Source organism: Saccopteryx bilineata, chromosome 5 (assembly GCF_036850765.1).
Source record: "Saccopteryx bilineata isolate mSacBil1 chromosome 5, mSacBil1_pri_phased_curated, whole genome shotgun sequence".
Classification (NCBI taxonomy): Eukaryota; Metazoa; Chordata; class Mammalia; order Chiroptera; family Emballonuridae; genus Saccopteryx; species Saccopteryx bilineata.
This window is the reverse complement of record NC_089494.1, coordinates 104,845,936-104,868,940: the sequence shown is the minus strand read 5'-3', so window position 1 is coordinate 104,868,940 and position 23,005 is coordinate 104,845,936. Positions and strand designations below refer to the sequence as shown.

General features: G+C 44.4%; 1 protein-coding gene across 1 annotated transcript in view; it reads right to left on the bottom strand.

Annotated features, from left to right (window-relative positions):
- LCT (lactase) overlaps positions 1–23,005 on the bottom strand; it is a 58,399-nt gene that overhangs the window by 14,153 nt on the left and 21,241 nt on the right. Inside the window, exons 6-12 of the mRNA XM_066281267.1 lie at positions 21,867–22,584; positions 15,442–16,087; positions 12,371–13,921; positions 11,431–11,699; positions 10,578–10,868; positions 7,615–7,813; positions 6,234–6,436 (exon numbers count right to left, since the gene is read on the bottom strand). Coding sequence (XP_066137364.1) covers positions 6,234–6,436; positions 7,615–7,813; positions 10,578–10,868; positions 11,431–11,699; positions 12,371–13,921; positions 15,442–16,087; positions 21,867–22,584 — 3,877 coding nt within the window. The remainder of the gene's footprint in view (positions 1–6,233; positions 6,437–7,614; positions 7,814–10,577; positions 10,869–11,430; positions 11,700–12,370; positions 13,922–15,441; positions 16,088–21,866; positions 22,585–23,005) is intronic.

Below are 23,005 nucleotides of genomic sequence, written 5' to 3'. Positions count from 1 at the left end.
GAAGGCCTATGGTCAGGGCACATATGAGAAAATAATCAATGAACAACTAGGGTGTTGCAACAAAAAACTAATGATTGATGCTTCTCATCTCTCTCTCTCTGTTCCTGTCTGTCCCTATCTATCTCTCTCTCTGTCTCTGGGGGAAAAAAAAAGAACTCCAACCAAGACTTCTTTATCCAGGAAGACTATTGTTCAGAATTGAAGGAGAAATAAAAAGCTTCCCAGACAAAAAAAAAAACACAACAACTCAAGGAATTCATCCCAACCAAACCAATGCTGCAAGAAATGTTAAGGGGCTTGGTATAGATAGAACAAAGTGGGGAAAAAATCTAGTAAAAGAGGAATGTAGATTTAAAGAAAACAATGGTAATAAACAACTACATATCAATAATAACCTTAAATGTAAATGGATTAAATGCTCCAATCAAAAGACATAGGGTAGCTGAATGGATAAGAAAACAGAACCCATACATATGCTGTCTACAGGAGACCCACCTCAAAACAAAAGATACACATAGACTGAAAGTAAAAGGATGGAAAAAAGTATTTCAAGCAAACGGAAATTAAAAAGAAGCTGGGGTAGCAATACTCATATCTGACAAAATAGACTTTAAAACAAAGACTATAGTAATGGATAAAGAAGGTCACTACATAATGATAAAGGGAGCAATCCAATAGGAAGAGATAACCATTAAAAATATATATGCACCTAATATGGGAGCACCTGAATATATAAAGCAGACTTTGATGGACATAAAGGGCGAGATCAATAGCAATATTATAATAGTAGGGGATTTCAATACCCCACTAACATCATTGGATAGATCCTCAAGAAAGAAAATTAACAAAGAAACAGCAGAATAAGGGACACACTAGATCAGGGGTCTCAAACTCAACTCAGCATGTGGGCCACAGAGCAAGATCACAGCTATTCGGCGGGCCGCACTAGGTCTACAAAAGGCAACTGTTATGCAACACTTTTCTCACTGTAGTTGAAAACAAAAAAAAAATCAGTACAACAAGCACAATCGTACATGCAGTTTACTCAGTGTCACAAAACGACCAGAAACTGTAGTTCGCATCACAACTGCTGTTAACTAAGCTAATATCTAGCTAGGATGCTAGAGAAATGAAAAATACAAGTAGGCCCCTAGGCTTACTTAATTTTATCCAAAATATTTTGAACTTCGTGGATTAGTCTGCGGGCCGCACAAAATTGTTCGGTGGGCCGCATGCGGCCCGTGGCCCGCGAGTTTGAGACCCCTGCACTAGATCAACTGGATTTAACAGATGTCTTCAGAACTTTTCACCCAAAAGCAGAAGAATATACATTATTTTCAAGCGCTCATGGTACATTCTCTAGGATAGACCATATGTTAGGGTATGAAATGAGCCTTAACAAATTTAAGAAGATTGAAATCATATCAAGCATCTTCTCTGACCACAATGGCATGAAACTAGAAATCAACTACAATAGAAAAACTGAAAAACACTCAAACACTTGGAAACTAAACAGCATATTATTAAATAATGAATGGGTCAACAATGAGATCAAGGAAGAAATAAAAAATTTCCTTGAAACAAATGAAAATAAGCATACAGCAACTCAAAATTTATGGGACACAGCAAAAGCAGTCCTGAGAGGGAAGTTCATAGCATTACAGACATACCTTAAGAAGCTAGGAAAAGCTCAAATAAACAAAGTAGCCCTGCAACTAAAAGAACTAGAAGAAAACAAGTAAAGCCCAGAAAAAGTAGAAGGAAGGAAATAATAAAGATCAGAGCAGAAATAAATTACATAGAGGCTAAAAGAACAATACAGAGGATCAATGAAACCAAGAGCTGGTTCTTTGAAAAGATAAACAAGATAGAAGAACCTTTAACCAGACTCACCAAGAAAAAAAGAGAGAGAACTCGAATAAATAAAATTAGAAATGAGAGTGGAGAAGTAACAACTGACACCGCAGAAATACAAAAGATTGTAAGAAAATACTATGAAGAACTGTATGCCAAAAAATTGGACAACCTAGGTGAAATGGACAAATTTCTTGAAAAATATAATCTTTCAAAAATCAATCTGGAAGAATTAGAAAACCTAAATAGACTGATTACAACAAATGAGATTGAAAAGTTATCAAAATACTCCCAACAAACAAAAGCCCGGGGCCAGATGGCTTCACAGGCAAATTCTACCAAACTGTCAAAGAACTAACTCCTATCTTCTCAAGCTATTTCAAAAAATTCAGGAGGAGGGAAGACTTCCAAGCTCCTTTTATGAGGCGAGCATAATTCTGATTCCAAAACCAAGCAAAGACAATACAAGGAAAGAAATGTATAGGCCAATATCCATGATGAATTTAGATGCTAAAATTCTCAACAAAATATTAGCAAACCAGATCCAGCAGTACATGAAAAAAATCATACACCATGATCAAGTGGGATTTATTCTGGGGAGGCAAGGCTGGTACAATATTTGCAAATCAATCAATGTGATTCATCACATAAACAAAAGGAAGGAGAAAAACCACATAATAATATTAATAGATATAGAAAAAGCTATTGATAAAATCCAGCATCTATTTATGATCAAAATTCTCAGCAAAGTGGAAATACAGGGAACATACCTCAACATAATAAATGTCTGCCATCCATGACAGACTTACAGCCAACATCATATTCAATGGACAAAAGTTAAAAGCAATCCGCTTAAGATCAGGAACAAGGCAAGGGTGCCCCCTTCCACCACTGTTATTCAACATAGTTCTGGAAGTTCTAGCCATAGCAATCAGACAAGAAGAAGAAATAAAAGGCATCCAAATTGAAAAAGAAGTAAAACTTTCATTATTTGTTGATGATATGATATTGTACATAGAAAATCCTAAAGTCGCAGTAGAAAACTACTGGACCTGATAAATGAATTCGGCAAGGTGGCAAGATATAAAATTAATACTCAGAAATCAGAGGCATTTTTATACACCAACAATGATCTGTCTGAAAGAGAAATTAAGAAAACAATCCCCTCATTATTGCAACAAAAAATAAATAAGTAAAGTACCTAGGAGTAAATTTAACCAAGGAGGTTAAAGACTTGACTCAGAAAATTATAAAACATTGATAAAAGAAATCAAGGAAGAAAAAACAAGTGGAAGCATATACCGTGTTCATGGTTAGGAAGAATAAACATCATTAAAATGTCTATAGTAACCAAAGCAATTTATAAATTCAATGCAATTCTTATTAAAATACCAATGACATACTTCAAAGATATAGAATACATATTCCAAAAATTTATATGGAACCAAAAAAGAACATGAATAGCCTCAGCAATCTTGAAAAGGAAGAATAAAGTGGGTGATATCACACTTCCTGATATCAAGTTATACTACAAGGCCATTGTACTCAAAACAGCTTGGTACTGGCATAAGAACACGCATATGGATCAATGGAACAGAACAGAGAATCCAGAAATAAACCCGCACCTTTATGGACAATTGATATTTGACAAAGGAAGTAATAGCATACAATGAAGTAAAGACAGTCTCTTTAACAAATGATGTTGGGAAAATTGGACAGCTACCTGCAAAAAAATGAAACTAGACCACCAACTTACACCATTCACAAAAATAAACTTAAAATGGATAAAAGACTTAAATGTTTAAGTCGTAAAACCGTAAGCATCCTAAAGAAAAAGATAGGCAATAAGCTCTCCGACATCACTTGCAGCAATATATTTGCTGACTTATCTCCATGGGCAAGTGATATAAAGGACAGGATGAACAAATGGGACTATATCAAACTAAAAAGCTTTTGCACAGCTAAAGACAATATGAACAAAATAAAAAGACAAACCACACAATGGGAGAACATATTCGACAATACGTCTGAGAAGGGGTTAATAACCAAAATTTATAAAGAACTTGTAAAACTCAACACCAGGAAGATAAACAATCCAATCAAAAAATGGGCAAAAGAAAGAAATAGACATTTCTCCAAAGAGGACATACAGATGGCCAACAGGCAGATGAAAAAATGCTCTACATCACTAATCACTAGAGAAATGCAAATTAAAATCACAATGAGATATCACCTCACACCAGTCAGAATGGCGCTCATTAACAAAACAACACACATGCCTGACCGGGCGGTGGCGCAGTGGATAGAGTCTCAGACTGGGATGCGGAAGACCCAGGTTCGAGACCCCAAGGTCACCAGCTTGAGTGTGGGCTCATCTGGTTTGAGCAAAAAAGTTCACCAGCTTGGACCCAAGGTCGCTAGCTCAAGCAAGGGGTTACTTGGTCTGCCGAAGGCCTACGGTCAAGGCACATATGAGAAAGCAATCAATGAACAACTAAAGTGTCACACGAAAAACTGATGATTGATGCTTCTCATCTCTCTCCGTTCCTGTCTGTCTGTCCCTATCTGTCCCTCTCTGTGACTCTCACTCTGTCTCTGTAAAAAACAAACAAACAAACAAAACAACACACAATAGGTGCTGGCGAGGATGTGGAGAAAAGGGAACCCTCCTGCACTGCTGGTGGGAATGCAGACTGGTGCAGCCACTGTGGAAAACAGTATGGAGATTCCTCAAAAAATTAAAAATGAAACTGCCTTTGACCCAGCCATCCCACTTTTAGGAATATATCCCAAGAACACCACATTAATGAAACAAAAGAAGAAATGCACCCCCATGTTTATGGCAGCATTGTTTACAATAGCCAAGGTTTGGAAACAGCCCAATGGTCTGTCAGTGAATGAGTGGATTAAAAAGCTATGTTACATACATACAGTGTGTCCATGAAGTCATGGTGCACTTTTGACCGGTCACAGGAAAGCAACAAAAGATGATAGAAATGTGAAATCTGCACCAAATAAAAGAAAAACTCTCCCAGTTTCATACCTATTCAGTGCAGTTTGATGTGGGCTCACACACAGATTTATTTAGGGCTCCTTAGGTAGCTATCCCGTATAGCCTCTACAGACTCATCACTGACTGATGGCCTACCAGAACGGGGTTTCTCCACCAAACTGCCGGTTTCCTTCAACTGCTTATCCCACCAAGTAATGTTATTCCTATGTGGTGGCACTTCGTTATAAACGTGCCGATATTCATGTTGCACTTTGGTCACGGATTCAAATTTAGTGAGCCACAGAACACACTGAACTTTCCTCTGTACCGTCCACATCTCAACTGGCATGGCCGTGGGCTGCTCCGCTATATACACAGTGTTACGTCATCATCTGTGCATGTGCACATGTTGCCACATCATCCTACAGAAACTGGGAGTGTTTTCCTTTTACTTGGTGCAGATTTCACATTTCTATTGTCTTTTGTTGTTTTCCTGTGACCAGTCAAAAGTGCACCATGACTTTACGGACACACTGTATATACAATGGAATACTATGTGGCCATAAAAAAGAAGAAAATCTTACCTTTTGCAACAACATGGATGGACCTGGAAACTATTATGTTAAGTGAAATAAGCCAGGCAGAGAAAGAAAAATATATGACCTCACTCATTTGAGGAATCCAATGAACAATATGAACTGAGGATGGAATAGAGGCAGAGGCGGGATCAAAGGGACCAGAGGGAAAGTGGTCAGAGAGAAAGTAGAAGAATAGATGGGCTCAGAGAAAGGAAAAAGATTAATAAAATTATATATACATAACACAGCATTATAGAGAGCAGAGAAGCTAATCCTGGAGGGAAGGGGGGAGGGCATTTTTGGGAAGGGGGAAAGGAGCATGTTGTATGGAACACGGGGATACATTCGGAGGGACACTAGAATCTATGTAAACACAAAAAATTAAAATTAAGAAAAGAAAAAAAGAATCCTTAGGCTGAGGAAATAAAATTAGATGGTGACATCGGTTAAGTGTGACATTGCAGCCCAGCTGTATTAACTACTGTAGTCAAACCAGACACTGCAGAGGTAGAATTTCTATTTGTTAGCTTCAAGCCAATGTTACACCAGCAAGGACTACATGCACAAATAATTTATTAATATGTAAAAGATAACCCCAAGCCTATGAAGTAAGTCATCTCCACTTCACAGACGAGAAAGTGAAGGTCCAAAAAGGTTAGGTAATTTCTATCAAGTTCACAATGTCAGATAATAACAAAACAAGGCCTAAATCATAAATTGTGGTTTGGTTTTCTAACTCTATTTCCATTAGATCATGACAAGAGGGGAAAACAGGGAAGAGTAAAACCAACGCCCAAGGGCAAACAGACCTGAACGTATCTCCTGGCTGCTTCCACGTCCTCCTGGCTGGAGGGGTCTCTGGGCTCAGCCCAGTCACTGCTGATGGTAATGGAGATTATGCCCCCTTGCCTGCTGCGGTACTTGTCATTGTACAGGTGCCAGGCCTCCGCATGAGCCTTTATGAGGTTGTGGCCAACGATGTAGGGGGCAGTGCCAGGCCTAAAGGAGATTCCTGGAAACATACACATGGCTGTCAGCGAAGAATGAATGCGGTCAAGAGTGTCACTCTGTGCTTGATGTGTTTGGGAGGAAGAATGCAGATTTCAGGTTCGGAAGAATGGAATTTTAATCCCAGCTCCACTTCTTACTAGTGGACAATGTAATTCGGGGTGAGCATTTCATTCTTTCAGTTTCTTCCTCGGCAAAACGAGCAAATGAGAGCCTTAGGAGAAGGAAGTGAAATAGTGTATGTGGGGCACCCAGAGCACTGTGTCTGCAAGGACGAGACACTTGAAAGGTTGGTTCCTGTACCCCTCCCCCAATGGGGCTCCTATGTCTCTGCAACGTACCCAGAGGAGCAGCGCGACTGGACATCCTGGCACCCTGGGGACATGCTGGGAAAGAAAAGGCTGGAGAATACGCCAATGGGAGCCGAGAGAGGATGTCTTTGAGAGGCAGTGTTGTGAGGCCACCCCCCCTGCAACGCTTTCCCGCTCTCACACGATGTGAAATCACCAGCGTAACAAACTGACTCTGGGGTCCGAACTAGGGAAAAGGAGAGCCGATGGTTGGTTCTAAAGGGACAGGGACAGGTTCACAATCCCTTATTCACAGCTTTTAGGGCCAGATGTGTTTTGTAACAAAAAGTTTTTGTGTCTTAGAAAGGTAATAAATATAGAACATATTTACATATCGCCCAGCAGGGCTCAGAACAGCTCTCTGTCATGAGGACGCTCACGTGTCTGTAGAACGGAAGTCGGGTAACTGCCACACGCAGCCTCAGCTTGCGTCAAGGCTGCTCAGGTCGGCCAAATCAATCAGCCAAAACTTTCGGATTTTGGAGTTGCAGAAAGCAGACTGTGGCCCTATACAGACTAATGAATAGGCCTTTCCTACATTAATTAGTCCACGTCCCTGGCTCAGGCAGCTTCCCATCTGAGGCATGTCAGAGTCTCAGTGCAGAGACGGAGCCCCTTGGAGGCACGGACACATGACATTCATGTTTAGCAAAGGTGCTGCTAGAAGGGAAACAGGGCTGCCTGTCAGGAGGCTCGAGCAGGAGGTGGGATTCTGAGTCCCCTCCCCAGGGCTCTCTCAGGATCCCCCTCCAGTGCTGCCCAATTTCACGTCTTACAGGTGCTAAGAATGCCACACTCCAACAAGCTGGCAGGTTGAGCCTGGGACCTTTACCTGGAGCTGCTGTCCCGTAGCCATAGCCCTGGTTAGCGATGACAAAGGGTTCATTCAGCGTAATCCAAAACTTCACCTTGTCGCCAAGCCTCTGGAAGAGCACATCGGCATACTCTTTAAAGCGCTGCACGATGGTCTCATTCTCCCAGCCACCAATGTCCTGGAGGGCCTGGGGCAGGTCCCAGTGGTAAATGGTCACCTGTGAGGAAGTAGGATCAGCAGTTCCATCCACCTGCTCTGCACAGGAAGCCAGGGGCTCTCTGCGCACCTGCAGAAGTGTGTGCTGCTCAAGCTGAGAATGAATGACCAGGTAAAAAGGCTCAAAGGTTCTTTGGTGGTGGTGGGAGGGCTGAGGTGCTGAAGTGTGAGACATTACACACCTGGACAGAGAAGCCTGGTTGAGTCCCTGCTCGGCATCAACCTTTCTGGGCTCAGGCACTAAGACCTCACTTCACCAAACCAAGCAAAGTTTAAAGTGTGAGGCCCCCTAACCACTCTGCAGTGTCAGCTATGGCTGTCCTCGGGCCAGAACCTGCCTGGACTGACTGCCCAGACTCAGACCCAGAGGGCCCAGAAAGATGGATCCACTTTCTTGTAAAGGGACACCCCCAAGGATATTGTCTACGTGTCTGGAGCTTCTCCCTGTGGAGCTGGTAATTCTCTGTGGGGAAGGGCCCTCTGGCCGTTTCTGTGGTGGCCTTTCCCCCTCTCAGCCGTCTCTTGATGCCCCTGATACGCCCATCTTGGCCAAGCTGTGGTCTCTACTGTCCTCAGCTTGCGTGGGCCACCAAGCCTCGCCAACCCAGGCCTGAGTCTTCCCACGGCCTGAGGTGACCACCCCTGCGCCCCCAGCCGTCCAAGTCTCTCTGGGTTTGAGACCTGCGCCTCCCCGATGCTCTCTGGCTGTGGGCTTTCCCTCTAGCAGTGTCTCGGTGCCCTCGGGGTAAAAGCTGGTGGGCTCTGAGTTGTGTGCTCTCTGATCTTGTTTCGAGTTGTTATATGTGGTGAATCGCATTGTCCACCCAGACCATGGGGTCCTGCAGGACAGCTACTCGAGTGGCCACCTTCTCCCCCATCACACCAGGGCTCACCATAACAAACGCTCTGTGACTGCTTTGTCCCTGCAGCGTTATCAGTGTGAGGAGAAGTCCAGAGATAAAGGTGGGGTGGGGACAGGGGGCTGCAACGTGGGGACTGGCCTGGCCGTGCTGCCTGATCTCCAGCCACGACAGCAGAGGAAGCGTCTAGCGCCCCAGCACAGCGCCCGCAGCGCTGTGTCAAAGATGGCCCGTGAAGGAAGGGTGTTCTCGGGCTCTCAAGTCAAGTTTAAAATTTCGGTGATAGTAAAATAAGCCCACAAATGAGTTCTGTATTATTCATAGTAACTCATGTCTTAAGAATACACATACTTTTGCCTGACCTGTGTGGCTCAGTGGATAAAGGGTTGACCTGGAATGCTTACGTTGCTGGTTCAAAACCCCATGCTTGCCTGGCCAAGGCACATATGAGAGTTGATGCTTCCTGCTCCTCTCTCTGCCTTTCTCTTTATCATCTTTTTTAAAATCAATAAAAAGCCTGACCAGGAGGTGGCATAGTGAATAGAGCACCGGACTGGGACACAGAGGACCCAGGTTCAAAATCCCGAGGCACCCGGCTGGAGCGCGGGCTCACCAGCTTGAGCTCAGGGTCACTGGCTTGAGCGTGGGATCATAGACATGACCCCATGGTCTCTGACTTGAGCGTAAGGTTGCTGGCTTGAGCAAGGGGTCACTGGCTCAACTGGAGCCCCCGCTTCCCCGTCAAGACACATATGAGAAAGCAATCAATGAACAATTAAGATGCTGCAATGAATTATTGATGTTTCTCATCTCTTTCCCTTCCTGTCTGTCCCTATCTGTCCTTCTCTCTATCTCTCTCTGTCTCTGTCACACACACACACAAATCAAAATCAAAATCAAAATCAATAAATAGGCCCTGGCCGGTTGACTCAGTGGTAGAGCGTCGGCCTGGCATGCAGAAGTCCCGGGTTCGATTCCCGGCCAGGGCACACAGGAGAGGCGCCCATCTGCTTCTCCACCCCTCCCCCTCTCCTTCCTTTCTGTCTCTCTCTTCCCCTCCCGCAGCGAGGCTCCATTGGAGCAAAGATGGCCCGGGGGCTGGAGATGGCTCCTTGGCCTCTGCCCCAGGCGCTAAAGTGGCTCTGGTCACAACAGAGCGACGCCCCGGAGGGGCAGAGCATCGCCCCCTGGTGGGCAGAGCATCGCCCCCTGGCGGGTGTGCCAGGTGGATCCCAGTCGGGCGCATGCGGGAGTCTGTCTGACTGTCTCTCCCCGTTTCCAGCTTCAGAAAAATACAAAAACAAAAACAAAACAAAATCAATAAATAAAATCTTTAAAAGAATAAGGAATATACACACTTTTGCCCCAACAGTTCTTCCGGGACCATATCCTACAGATAAAATAGCCGTGAGGATGGGTGAATGTCTATGGTCCCACATCGCAGTATTGGTGATAATGGCATGAATGGAAACGTCACAGGGAAGAGTGCCATTGACAGGGAAGTAATTAGAGAAGTAAGGTACAAACAGTTCCACATAACAAAAAATAAAAATGAGGAAACTATGTATAGATATGAAAATATCTGTAAGAAATATTGTTAAATTAAAGCAAGTATCTTACCATTACGAAAAAAGAGGGGAAGAGGAATAGACGTTCACACAAACACCTACCAGCTTCCACACACAGGCGGACATGAGAACCTAGTGCACTTGGCTGTCTGTAAAAAAGGGAACTGGATGACTGGGGGTCAGGGATGGAAGGACAATCTACACCACAGACTCTTATATTTTTAAATTCTTCCCTCCGTCGATTTGTTAACAATTGAAAAATTAAACTTGAGAGCAGCTTTTGTTTACATGATCAATGTGTCCCCTGGCCCAGCTGGCTCCCCCATGTGGACCTCACCTGGGGCTTGATGTTGGCGGCCAGCAGCCTGTCAATGAGCTGCACGTAGTAGTTCAGGCCCGCTTCATTGATGTACTTGGTGGTTCCATCTGGGAGGACACGTGACCAAGAGATGGAAAAGCGGTAGTGGGACACCCCCAGGTTCTGCAGGGCGACCACGTCCTCAGCAATCTTGTGATAACTGTCACAGGCCACATCTCCATTGTCGTTGTTCTCAATCTTCAGTGGGGTGTGAGAAAACGTGTCCCAAATACTGAGTCCTTTGCCATCTGCTCTCCAAGCACCTTCGATCTCAAGATGACAAGATATGGTCTAACTAAGTCATGCGGTCAGACCCTCACGAGTTCCCTTCTGTCAGCAGGGAAGTCCTGAGTCAGGAGGTGAGGCAGCATCACTTCCCCTGGGAGCCTTCAGTGCCTCCCTCTGATTCCCCAATTCCCACGGAATGCTGACTGCCTTCCCACAAGACCGGGAGGGCTGGGCACTGTGTCTTTCAAATCTGTGTCCCAGTAGTTAACGTAGCAGTGTCTGTTGTATGGTGGGTCCCCACTAAAAGTTTAAATGAACAATTCCACATGCCCCAACCCCAACCATGGCCAAACGGATCCCGGTGATGACATGTGTGGAGGTAGAATTTCTGATCAGGATGTGTCACTGTCTGTGCTTCCTACTGTCCTCCCACCTACCTTAAAGGGAAACTGATAGTAAGCCACTGAGCAAGCAACTACCGAGAGGCTTAGGTAGTCCGCCAGGTACAATTTCTGTAATTTACTTTAAAACACTTCAGCATACATGGTGCAATATTGTGTAACTGGAGGTAGGGTGGCATTTTGACCAAGAATGCACTCCTCACCTGATATGCAGCGGAAGCTGCACTCCAGAGGAAGCCCCCAGGAAACTGACCATAGAGAAAGTCATCTTCCCGGGCCAGTGGCATGCCGTTGTTGATGATGACCTCTGTGTAGTGCCTGGCAGAGGCCCGTGCGGTGCGAGGCCTGTTCACATGACTGAAGTCGACATGGTACAGTCCAAACTTGACTGTGTAGCCGTTCAGCCACTCAAAGCTATCCATCAGCGACCGTGCAGTGTACCCTCGAAGGTCCACACCGTCGAGCCTGCAGGCTGGGAACATTCCAAAGGGAAGAGAAGAGCTTTACTCCAGGGGGCAGGGACCCCAAAAAGCCTAGCCAAGTGCTGGCTCCTCAACTCAAGACATTAATTAGTCCATCAACTTGTACACACCAGGAAGGAACGCCCGATAGACAGAGGAGCTGTTTGTGCCAGCATGATGCCCCCAAACAAGTATTAATGACTGATCTTTGTCAAATAAAATGCTTTTGTTGAGGTAAAGGGATGTGTTTCAAATTCAAGAGCCTCAGCCCACTTTAGAAGTTAAACACAAATGTAATTGGAGAATAGTTTCTTGTTCTGGGGCTGCATGGAAGCCATTAGAATATAAGCTCCATGTCAGCAGAAAGCTACCTGTTTTGTTCACTGTGGTTTCCTCATCATTTAGAATAAAACTTGTCACATATTAGTTGCTCAGCAATAAATGAATAGACCCATGAAAATATTCTTCTAGGGACTATGTGTGTGTGTGTACATTTGAAGAGTTGACTATAGCTTTTTTCAGATTCTCAAGGGGATCTGTAACCCCAGATAGGGAAAGAATTATGAAGTTAGCACATAAGAGAGAGACTTGGTGGTTTGTAATCCACTCTGTCGAATTATTTTAGGCATATAACATATGGATGTTGGAAGGTCTTGGAAAGGGGGTATGAGCCCTCATATACCTTTCAAAGCTTCATTGATGTAGGTTTTATGGTAAAATATCCTACTGGTATCTTCCACCTTGGGATTTGCCAGCCCCACTCCATTTTCGGTGATGTAAATGGGGATGTCACCATACTCTTCCTTGACCCAGTTGAGCAGTCTTCGCATCCCCCAGGGTGCCGCTCTGTTCAGTGCTGAGGAAGGCCACGAAGGGTCCTCCTCCTCAATCATCTCCTGGTCATCTTTGTAGGAGGGTGGGTTTAACCTGGGTGTTGTTTGCTGCACAATTCTGGAGGAGTAGGTGTTGAGGCAGAACACGTCGGCCGTAGCCCTGATGTACCTCTTCTCTTCCTCAGTGAAACTTGGCAGGCGGGACGTGGCTAAGTGTTGTAGCTCACTCCTGTTCCCCACTTTCCACTTCATGGCATCGGGGTAGTCTCCATTTCGGAAGATGGGGTGGGCGAACCAGCCCAGGGAGAACTGTAGCACTCGGTCAGCCGCCTCCACGTCCTTAGGGATCTCTGGTGATTTGGGCTCTGCCCAGTGTGCACTGAGGCTCAAAGAGATAACTCCCTTCTGCTCTTGCCTGTACTTCTTATCATATGTGTGATAGACTCTGGCATGAGCTTTGATGAGTACATGGCCAATCCTGTAAGGTCCCCAGCCTGGATCCTTCACATTTGGGGGAAAATCCCCTGAGCCATAACCCAACCACACGTGGTATGTAGGCTCATTAAATGTCATCCAGAACTTGACTCTGTCACCAAAGGTCTGGAAACAAAAGTCTGCATAGCTGTTAAACAACTCAATCAAGGAAGAATTCTCCCAGCCTCCAATATCTTGGAGGGCCTGGGGCAGGTCCCAGTGGAACAGTGTCACCATGGGAAAGATGTTGTTTTCTACCAGGCCATTGATCAGTCTGTTGTAATAATCAACACCATGTCTGTTGATAGAACTGTTTCTTCCAGTTGGGAAAATCCGAGACCAGGAGATAGAGAAGCGATAGGCCTTTACTTTCAAAGCTCGGAGCATGTTCAGATCAGCGTTCAGTTGATTATAACTGTCACAGGCTATGTCTCCAGTGGCATTGCCTTTCACATTGCTGCCTGGTGTGTGGGTAAAGTTGTCCCAGATGCTGGGGCCTTTGCCGTCAGCATCCCAAGCTCCTTCAATCTGATAGGCTGAGGAGGACACGCCCCACAGAAAGTCATCCCTGAATGTGCCATGGTAGAACAAATCTCTTTCAAACTTGGGTTGGTTGGAGAACTTTTCCCAAACTACTTTAGCTTTGGAGGGTACCTCAGATGGAAAAGTGAAGGTTCTGATTTTAGGGGGGAAGTTTGCCGGACTGGGTGGGGGCAGTCTTTTTACTCTTTTGGTGAAGAAACCATTCTTTTCAATGATGCTGGTGAAAAAATAGGCAGATTTCCTAGGAATCCTTGGCTTGCTGCTGTCGCTGAAGTTGACGTGGTGCAGCCCAAACCTCTGGCTGTAACCAGAGGGCCCTTCGAAGCCATCGATGAGGGAACGAGCAATATAGGATCGAACATCCACTGAGTCCTCCTTGATAGCTGTGGGGAAAAACAAAAATAGTATTATTTTAAAGTCTGTTAGTTTGCTTTTTAAAGGTTTTCCTTTTGACGTGACAGTTTTGGAGGTGATTATAGTTACTCCAAAAACATTAACCCTTTTTCAACCTCAGAATGACTATGGAAAGTCCATAAGACCTCCACAAAATGTCAGACCACATCTATGGGCATAATTCAATCCAAAGAAACATCCTTGTCTGAAAATAAATAATGGAGAGAATGAGCTTATCTGCTACCATCAAGATTCCTTGCTTTTATATAGAATACATAAAACATGTAATCTTTAAAAATGTGCTTTTGTTTTTCCCAATTTATGTTTAGCAATATTTTTAATAGAAAATTTATTTCTAAACTTATTTTATTTAAACAAATGTTTATCTATTGACTTTAGATAAGGAGAGAGGAATAGATGAGAGAGAAACATTGATTTATTGTTTCACTTATTTGTGCATTCATTAGTTGATTTTTAAAAAATTTTTATAAAAGTTTATTTGAGCCAAACTAAGAACATGCTGGAGAACAAGATCTCAGGTGCTCTCCACTGGCTGAATCTTGTAAGTGGCCCAACCAGGGATTGAACTGGTAACCTTGGCCTGTCAGGACAATGCTCTAACCAACTGAGCAGAATAAGGGAAGAATAAGAGAGAGTGTCTGACCTTCCCGCAGTGGGATGTGAGCCTCCATTCCTCACTGCAGTGCCCAGGGCACGCATTACTTACCAACTCTTTCTCTGTGAATCTAGACAGCCCTTGAAATCTCATCAGAGCCCTCTAGGCAGACAACTAGCCACTGTCACCTGATTAGAACTGACATATGAGAGGAAACCACTTTGCCAATTCCTTCTTTCTTAGAATAAAAAAAGAAAAAGGACATAGATGTTAGGTATGTTAGGTAAGAAAGAGACTGTAGATATGGATTAATTGGATCAAAGTAAATAATATGGCATATATATATATATATATATATATATATATATATATGTAGCCAGTTAAAGGAGATGTGATCAATGTGGCTGGAGCAGTGAAGGAAGATTTAATGGGTTACAGTCCCATCTTAGGTGTCCCCCTGCTATCCTGCAATGCCATTATCGCCCTTTGCAATTTTCTGTCTGTGTCCCAACACAGACTGTGAGTACCCTACGGGAAAAGACAATCCTGTTCAATATCTTATCCTACTGTCTTACACAATGTTTGGCACATGATGGGTGGTTAATAACTATCTGTGAAATAAATGTATTGAAAGATGATTAGGCTTGATGAATAAACAGGACTCAGATGGGCAGAATTTAGAAGGGAGGCACTCTAGCGAATATGAATACAGGGGCAGACTTGAGGCCTTTGAGGGAGAGAGGAGGCTGATATGAAGGACTCATGCTCTTACTACCAATACTACTTTTTGGCTTCATTTACTTGGGAGACTGTCTTCGCCCTATAAAACAGAACTGTGAAGACTTGAGGAAGTACCACACACCTCCCAATCACCAGCATACCCACTGTCCTTACCCTTGAGCACCTCATTGATATATTGATTGAAGTAGTCTACTCTCAAGGAATCATCAAGGAGGTTTTCACTCTCCCCTATGGGCATGCCATTCCCAGCCAGGTAGATTGGCACTTTTCCTCTTGTGTATTCTAAGGATACAAACTGCAATAGCCTTCTTATACCCCAGGGCACCACACGAATCCAAGGGGATGAGGTCTGGGGCCAAGCAGGATCCACGTGCTCTTGGAAGCCTCCAATGGTGTCATAGCTGGGGATGCAGGTATCCTGCTGGGCCTTGCTGATGAGGCGGGAAGTGTAATGGGACAAGCCCAGAAAATCAGCAGAGCCTTTCAGGAGCTGCTTCTCTGCTGCAGTGAATTCAGGGAGCTGGGCCACAGGACTGGGGCACTGTTCGTTTATTTGTTGAATCCGGGACCTCAGGGCAGCAGGGTAGTCTCCATCCACAAAGACAGGGTGTGCAAACCAGCCCAGCATGAAGTGCAAGAAGCGCTCAGAGGCTCTCAGGTCCTCAGGCCGCTCTGGGGATAGGGGTTCTGCCCAGTCTGAGTTCAGTACGATGCCCAGTTGCCCCTGCTGCTGTGAGCGATGGTGGCTGTTGTAGAGGTGCCAAGCTCTGGCATGAGCCTTGAGGACCAAGTGAGCCACCTTGTGAAAAAAAGGAGATACAGTGCTTAGTAACAACAACGGTAATGTCAACAACAGCACCAAGAAGCCAGTAGCGAGTCAACAACAACAATGTCAACAAATTAACACTAAAGTCAATAATCAGTATGTTGATTCCTGACCCAATAGTGGATGTTAAGGACCCAGATTCAAAACCCTAAGGTTGCCAGCTTGAGCGCAGGCTCACTAGCTTGAGAGCATAGTCACCAGCTTGAGCATGGGATCATTGGCATATCCCCTAATTGCTGTCTTGAGCTCAAGGTCGCTGGCTTGAGCAAGGGCTCAGTGGTTTGGCTGTAGCCCCCCTACCTCCATTAAAGCACATGTGAGAAGCCATCAACGTACAACTAAAGTGACGCAACTACAAGTTGATGTTTCTCATTTCTCTCCCTTCCTGTCTGCTGTTTCTCTCTCACTCACTAAAGATAATAATAATAATAATAATAATAATTATCAACACATTAATAACATCAGCAACACTGAAAATGTCAACAATAATATCAACACTAATGTCAATACTGTCATTAAATCATCAACACGTTAACACCAATGTCAAAAACATCAACAAGTCAACAACATCAATAAGAAGTTAAGACTGATGCTAACAATGTCAACAAGTCAACAGTATGGACAGTGCTGACATCAACATCAACCAAGTACCCCAATATCAACAGTGTCAATAAGTCAACACCACTATTGAGAAGTTAATAGCAACAGCATCGAGAACTATATTAACAATAACAATTGTTAATGAATTCTCTCATGTAATCCTCACAACAACCTTATGTGGCAAGTACAGTTATTATTACCACTATACAGACGAGGCAAACAAGATCCAAGAGGCTAAAATGCAGTCAGTCTGACTCCAGGCCTGTATGGTCACCCACGTTATTCTGTCTTCATTCTCAATAAGCATTTATTGAATAATTAGTGAACAACTAATTATTCTAGATTACCTATTCTCTTTTCTACTTAATAAAATATTAAGAAGAAACATCACAACCAGGAATCTCTTTGTAGACTTAACTGAGAATCTTACAAAAATAAACAGCATCCTTGGTGGAAAGCTCATAGATACAGAGAACAAGCACCATGAGAACACAGGCAAAAACAGGGGCCGTGGGCTATAGCACACTTTGAATTTAAATCTTGACTCTGTCACTAACTAAACTAAATCTTCCCTTTTACCTTCAGCTTCCTAGTTGGCAGGAAGAGGTAATTCTGGGTCTGCAGAGGAGGATTAAATAGGACAGTACATATAAAGACCAAGCAGAAACTTGGGAGTGCAGAAGACAGCTTGCTACTGCTCAGCTCCCTGCCCCTGTTTTTATTTTTACTTTTTTATCATCTGAAGATGATGAGGCTTACTTCTAAAGAATTCCATATCAAAATATGTCCTAGGAAAATCCTGACTGCTTCTCATGTCCCAAATGTCAGACCTTGACTGAGTCCCAAGCTCCAACAGTAAACTGTGATCCTTTCCAAAAGGTGGGAACGCTTCCCTTCTAAACTAGTCAATGTCAGGCATGGTGCTCAGTGGAATGTCAGACAACCATCAGAAACAGTCACCGTGACTGTGTAGTAACATGGAAAGTGCTAACAACATGTCAAGTAAAAAACGGGCACTAGGGTGACTACAGTGCATCAGTGTAGGTGCGGTGATTTAAAAAAAAATTTTTTTTTATTCATTCATTTTAGAGAGGAGAGGGAGAGAGAGAGAGCGAGAGAGAGAGAGAGCGAGAGAGAGAGAGGAGAGACAGAGAGAGAGAAGGGGGGAGGAGCTGGAAGCATCAACTCCCATATGTGCCTTGACCAGGCAAGCCCAGGGTTTCGAACCAGCGACCTCAGCATTTCCATGTCGACACTTTATCCACTGCGCCACCACAGGTCAGGCAGTGCGATGATTTTTAACAAATGTGCCATGTTGATAATGGCAGAGGCTATGCATGTGTGGGGGTAGCAGGTATGTGAGAACTCTTTGTACTTTTCATTCAATTTTACTACTATGAACCTAAAAATACTCTAAAAATAAAGTCTATTTTATTTATTTATGACAGAGACAGAGAGAGAGGGACAGATAGGGACAGACAGGGAGAGAGATGAGAAGCATCAATTCTTCATTGTGGCACCTTAATTGTTCATTGATTGCTTTCTCATATGTGTCCTGACTGGGGGCTTACAGCAGAATGAGTGATTCCTTACCCAAGCCAGCCACCTTGAGCTTAAGCCAGCAACCATGGGGTCATGTGTATGATCCCACGCTCAAGCCAGTGACCCTGCGCTCCAGCTGGTGAGCCTATGCTCAAGATGGTTTCAAACCCGGGTTTTCTGTGTCCTAGTTTGATGCTCTATCCACTGTGCCACTGCCTGGTCAGGCATATTTTTAAAAACAGGTACTAAACTAAGTGTACATTGTGATGAATGCAAAGAAGCCAAGACCATCAGACTTATGAAAGAAACCTTTTCTTCGAAATTTGTCTCTAACTGTATTAAGAAGTTAACAAATAGCCTGACGAGGTGGTGGCGCAGTGGATAGAGCGTTGGACTGGGATGCGGAAGACCCAGGTTCGAGACCCCGATGTCGCCAGCTTGAGTGCGGGCTCATCTGGTTTGAGCAAAAAGTTCACCAGCTTGAGCCCAAGGTCGCTGGCTCCAGCAAGGGGTTACTCGGTCTGCTGAAGGCCCGCGGTCAAGGCACATATGAGAAAGCAATCAATGAACAACTAAGGTGTTGCAACGTGCAACAAAAAACTAATGATTGATGCTTCTCATCTCTCCGTTCCTGTCTGTCTATCCCACTCTCTGAATCTCTCTCTCTGTCTCTGTAAAAGAAAAAAAAAAAAGAAGTTAACAAATAATTGAAAGGGAAAAGTCAGGTGGACTTTCTCATTGAAGTCCCTGTAGAAAAATCTCAATCATAAGGATAAGAAACCTAAGGAGCACCCAACAAAGCTATCATTTGGAATGGAAGGAGAGATAGAGAGCTTCCCAGACAAGAAAAGGTTAACAGAGTTCACCACCCCCAAACCAGTATTACAAGAAAAGTTGAGTGTTCTTTCCGAGCTCCTGGGGCCACAGTGGCCGGGAGTACGTCCGTCCGGTGCACTCCTCGCTCCTTTGGTTCTGTGTGGGTTCCTGCCTGATTCATAAAACCTTACCATGAGTTGCCATCAACCCAGCGGGGACCCCCAACCTGATACTCAGTTGCTGGTACCTGAGAAAAGCACTCCACCAGACATGAAAGCGCCCCGAAGAAGAAGCAGCATAACAGCTGCCCAGACTGACGTGGGGCAGTTTGAAGACTCTGACCAACCAGGCTCAGACGATACTGCAGAACACCGGGACTCCTGCCACCCCAGAAACCCTCTTTCTATCTATGGTTTCGGTTATTACCCTTGAGTCCCAGGCAGCAAAGCTTTGAACATTGTTTGCCAACTTTTTCAGCGGACCCTTTGAGTGGAAGCCCTGCTTGCATTATACCTCCCACCCTTATCCCCCACCGTAGAAATCTCCTCCTATCCCAGTCCTCTCTCAAGATCTAATCCCTTGTTGACTCCCATAAAACAAAAAAGGGGGAAATGTAGGAAATGCAGTTGAGAATAGGCTAGTGGCCAGACTCGTTTGGGCAAAAGCCCAGCACTGGGACAAAAGTCTAGGAGCATCTCTAATGTTTGTGCTGAAAACAGTGGGTGCTGAAAACAGCAAATCAGGATGCAACAAGCACAAATTAACCTGAGGAGTCAACATGTTCCTTGCTTTTCCCTTCACCCTCCCCCACCCCAGAACCTCCTGTTGTTTGTTTTTACTAATAAATATCTGAACAAGAAAAAAAAAAGTTAAAGAAGGGGAAGGAGAAAGAGAAGGAGGAGGAAGAGAAAAATAGGAATAATAAAATGGCCATAACTATATACCCACAAATAATTACTTTAAATGCAAATGAATCAAATGTTCCAACCAAAAGACAAAAGGTGGCTGAATGGATAAGAAAACAAGATCCAAGTGTCCATCAATAGATGATTAGATAAGAAGATATGGTTAATATATACAATAAAATATTACTCGGTCATAAAAAAGAATTAAATCTTACCATTTGCAACAACATGGATAGACCTAGAGAGTATTATGCTCAGTGAAATAAGTCAGACAAAGACAAATACCCTAAAATAACAAAACTCATAGATCCAGAGAACAAACTGGATGGTTGCCAGGTGGGATGGAAGTTGCGGGTCTGGGTGAGAAAGGGGAAGAGTAAGAAGTCCAAGGGGCAGTTAGAAAACAGTCATGGGGATGTAAAGTACAGCATAGAGAATAGAGTTAATAATATTGTAATCACTATGTATGGTGTCAGGGGAGAACTAGACAATGGGGGAAACACTTGTAAATTATATAATGTCTAACCACCAATCTGTATACCTGAAACTAATGTAATACTGAATGTCAACTGTAATTGAATTTTTAAATAAAAAATAGAAGCCTAAGGAGAAAAGGGTTGGATGAGGTTCACAACAAGGAGACAAACAGAAAGGTTCAAACCTTCCATTTTCCGAAGTGTACTCACTTGCTGAATAAGAGCAGGGCAGAAACATTGACTTAAGTGCTATGATTTTTAGCATTTTATTGAGTCATTTATTCATAGTATTCCAGATCACCCTAATTATGGACATTTTGAATTGTTCTCCAATTTTCTTATGTGTATTATATCATTTTCCCCAAAAGGCTTTAACATCTTGAGGGCACGGGTTGTGTATTCGTCTTCGCACCTAGCATGGGGCACAGTCAACACCCCTTTCAGCACCAAGCCCAGAGAGTGGCAGGGGGAAGCCAGACCAACGTGCCTATCTTGAACAATGTTGCCAGCCAGGGAAAGCTGGTGGGTTTTCTGGGAAATTTTGAAGAAAGAGGAGAATGGTGGAAAGAAGCCTTATTAAGATATTTTATATTCTATCTCCATTAAATACATCTGATTGTTGAAATGATACCCTGATTGCTCTCTGGTAAGGTAACCCATTCCTTTCCTCACCTCCCCACCTCTCAACCAGTGTGCTGAGGGGCAGAGCTGGGACCTGAACCCAAACCAGTCAGTGCCCCCCACTCTGCTCGCCTAGACTGTGATTGGCTCACAGTAGACATGTGACCCACGCAGAGACACAGGGAGCCTCTTGGTGGGAATGACAGAACAGAGAGAGGCAAACTTTCTGTCCCACTGGGCTTAATATGAGCAGGGCTGCTGCCTTCTGGCGACCAGGCAGTCCAAGGATGAAGCTGACAAGGGGAGCGAGAGAAGCAGAAAAACTGTGTCCTGGTTAACATCATCTGTAGTTGGATCAAGCTCCGCTGTGATCACCTAAAACCAAGACTTTTCAATTTCCCGAACTCATAAATTCTCTTACCTACTTAATTAAATTTGGGTTGGGTTTTCTGTCACTTGCAACTAGGGGCCCTGGATGACACAGAAAACTTGCTTTGGAGTCAAGTAGACTTGGGCTCAAATTCTGGCCTCAAACTAACCCACTAGTGATGTCATCATGACTCAATTGTTTTTCCTGAGCCGCAATTTCATTCTGAGAATGTAATAGCTATTTTTAAAGTACCAGCACAGTGTTTGGACAAAATAAGGCGATTAACAATTTATGGCTCCTTCTTTTCCTCTGATTTCTTTTAAAAAAAACCAAAAAGTTAACACTTTCTGATGAGAAGATAAAATGGACTTTCTCCCGGCCAAATGTTCTATCTCTTTTAATGGGAGGGGCTGCAGAAATACCTTAAAAGAGGCTACTCCTGGGTCGGAGATGCCCGGTGCGTGTTGGCCAGTGCCATAGCCCGCGTAGCTCATCACCCATGGCTCGTGGAAGGTCACCCACAGCTTCACGCGGTCCCCGAAGGTGGAGAAGCAGAAGGCTGCGTAGTCCAGGAAGGCATGCACCACACTCTCATTCTGCCACCCACCGCCATCCTGCAGGGCCTGAGGCAGGTCCCAGTGGAACAGCGTGGCCATGGGCTCGATGTGCGAGTCCAGCAGGCTGTTGATCAGCTTGTTGTAGTAGGCGACGCCCTGGGGGTTGGGGCTGGGCCCGTGCCCAGTGGGGAAGATACGGGACCAGGAGATGGAGAACTTATAGACCCGAACCCGGAGGCCGCGGAGCAGGGAGACATCTGAGTCCACCTTGTGGTAACTGTCACTGGCCACCGCTGGTGTTGCTTGGCTGTTGGCAGCCTTCTGGAACCCGAGTCGGTCCCAGACACTGGCCCCTCTTCCGTCCTCAGCCCAGCCTCCTTCTACATTAAAGGCTCCTGTGGAGACGCCCCAGAGGAAGCCTTCAGGAAACACGTCTCGCAGGAAAACATCCCTTTCTGCCCGGGACTGGTTAGCAAACACTTCCCAGACGCTCCGGTAGGCAGAGCCAGGTGGCAAGGAACCTGCTGCCGTGGTGAAGCCCCGCGGGGCAGCCAGGGCTGGGCTGTCAGTCAGAGAGCGAGACCTGCACAGGAGTGAAGCGACATGAAAGAACGTAGTAAGTAATGACTCTGAGTTACAAATGCCCCTAGTCTGATGAACCGGGACAATGTGTTTAATCAGTAAGGGTTCCAGAAACACCAAGTGGAAAGCCATACCCAGTCATGGGCAGGACGTGACTGGTAGATGGGACAATTATTGTTATGACCCCTTCTCAGCTGGGTTATTGTTGCTCCTGCATGAGTACAAATACTGACCCAATGCCACTCTTCTCTGCATTAGCTCACCCCAGAATACTGTCTTCAGTTTTGACGACATACATTTTTCTTCTTATTTTATTGTTCATAAAACATAGCTGATAACAATGTTGACTTCAATTTACTGAGCCTTGATTCTGTGCTGGCCACTAGGATAAAAATATATGCAATTTATAAATAAATTTATGA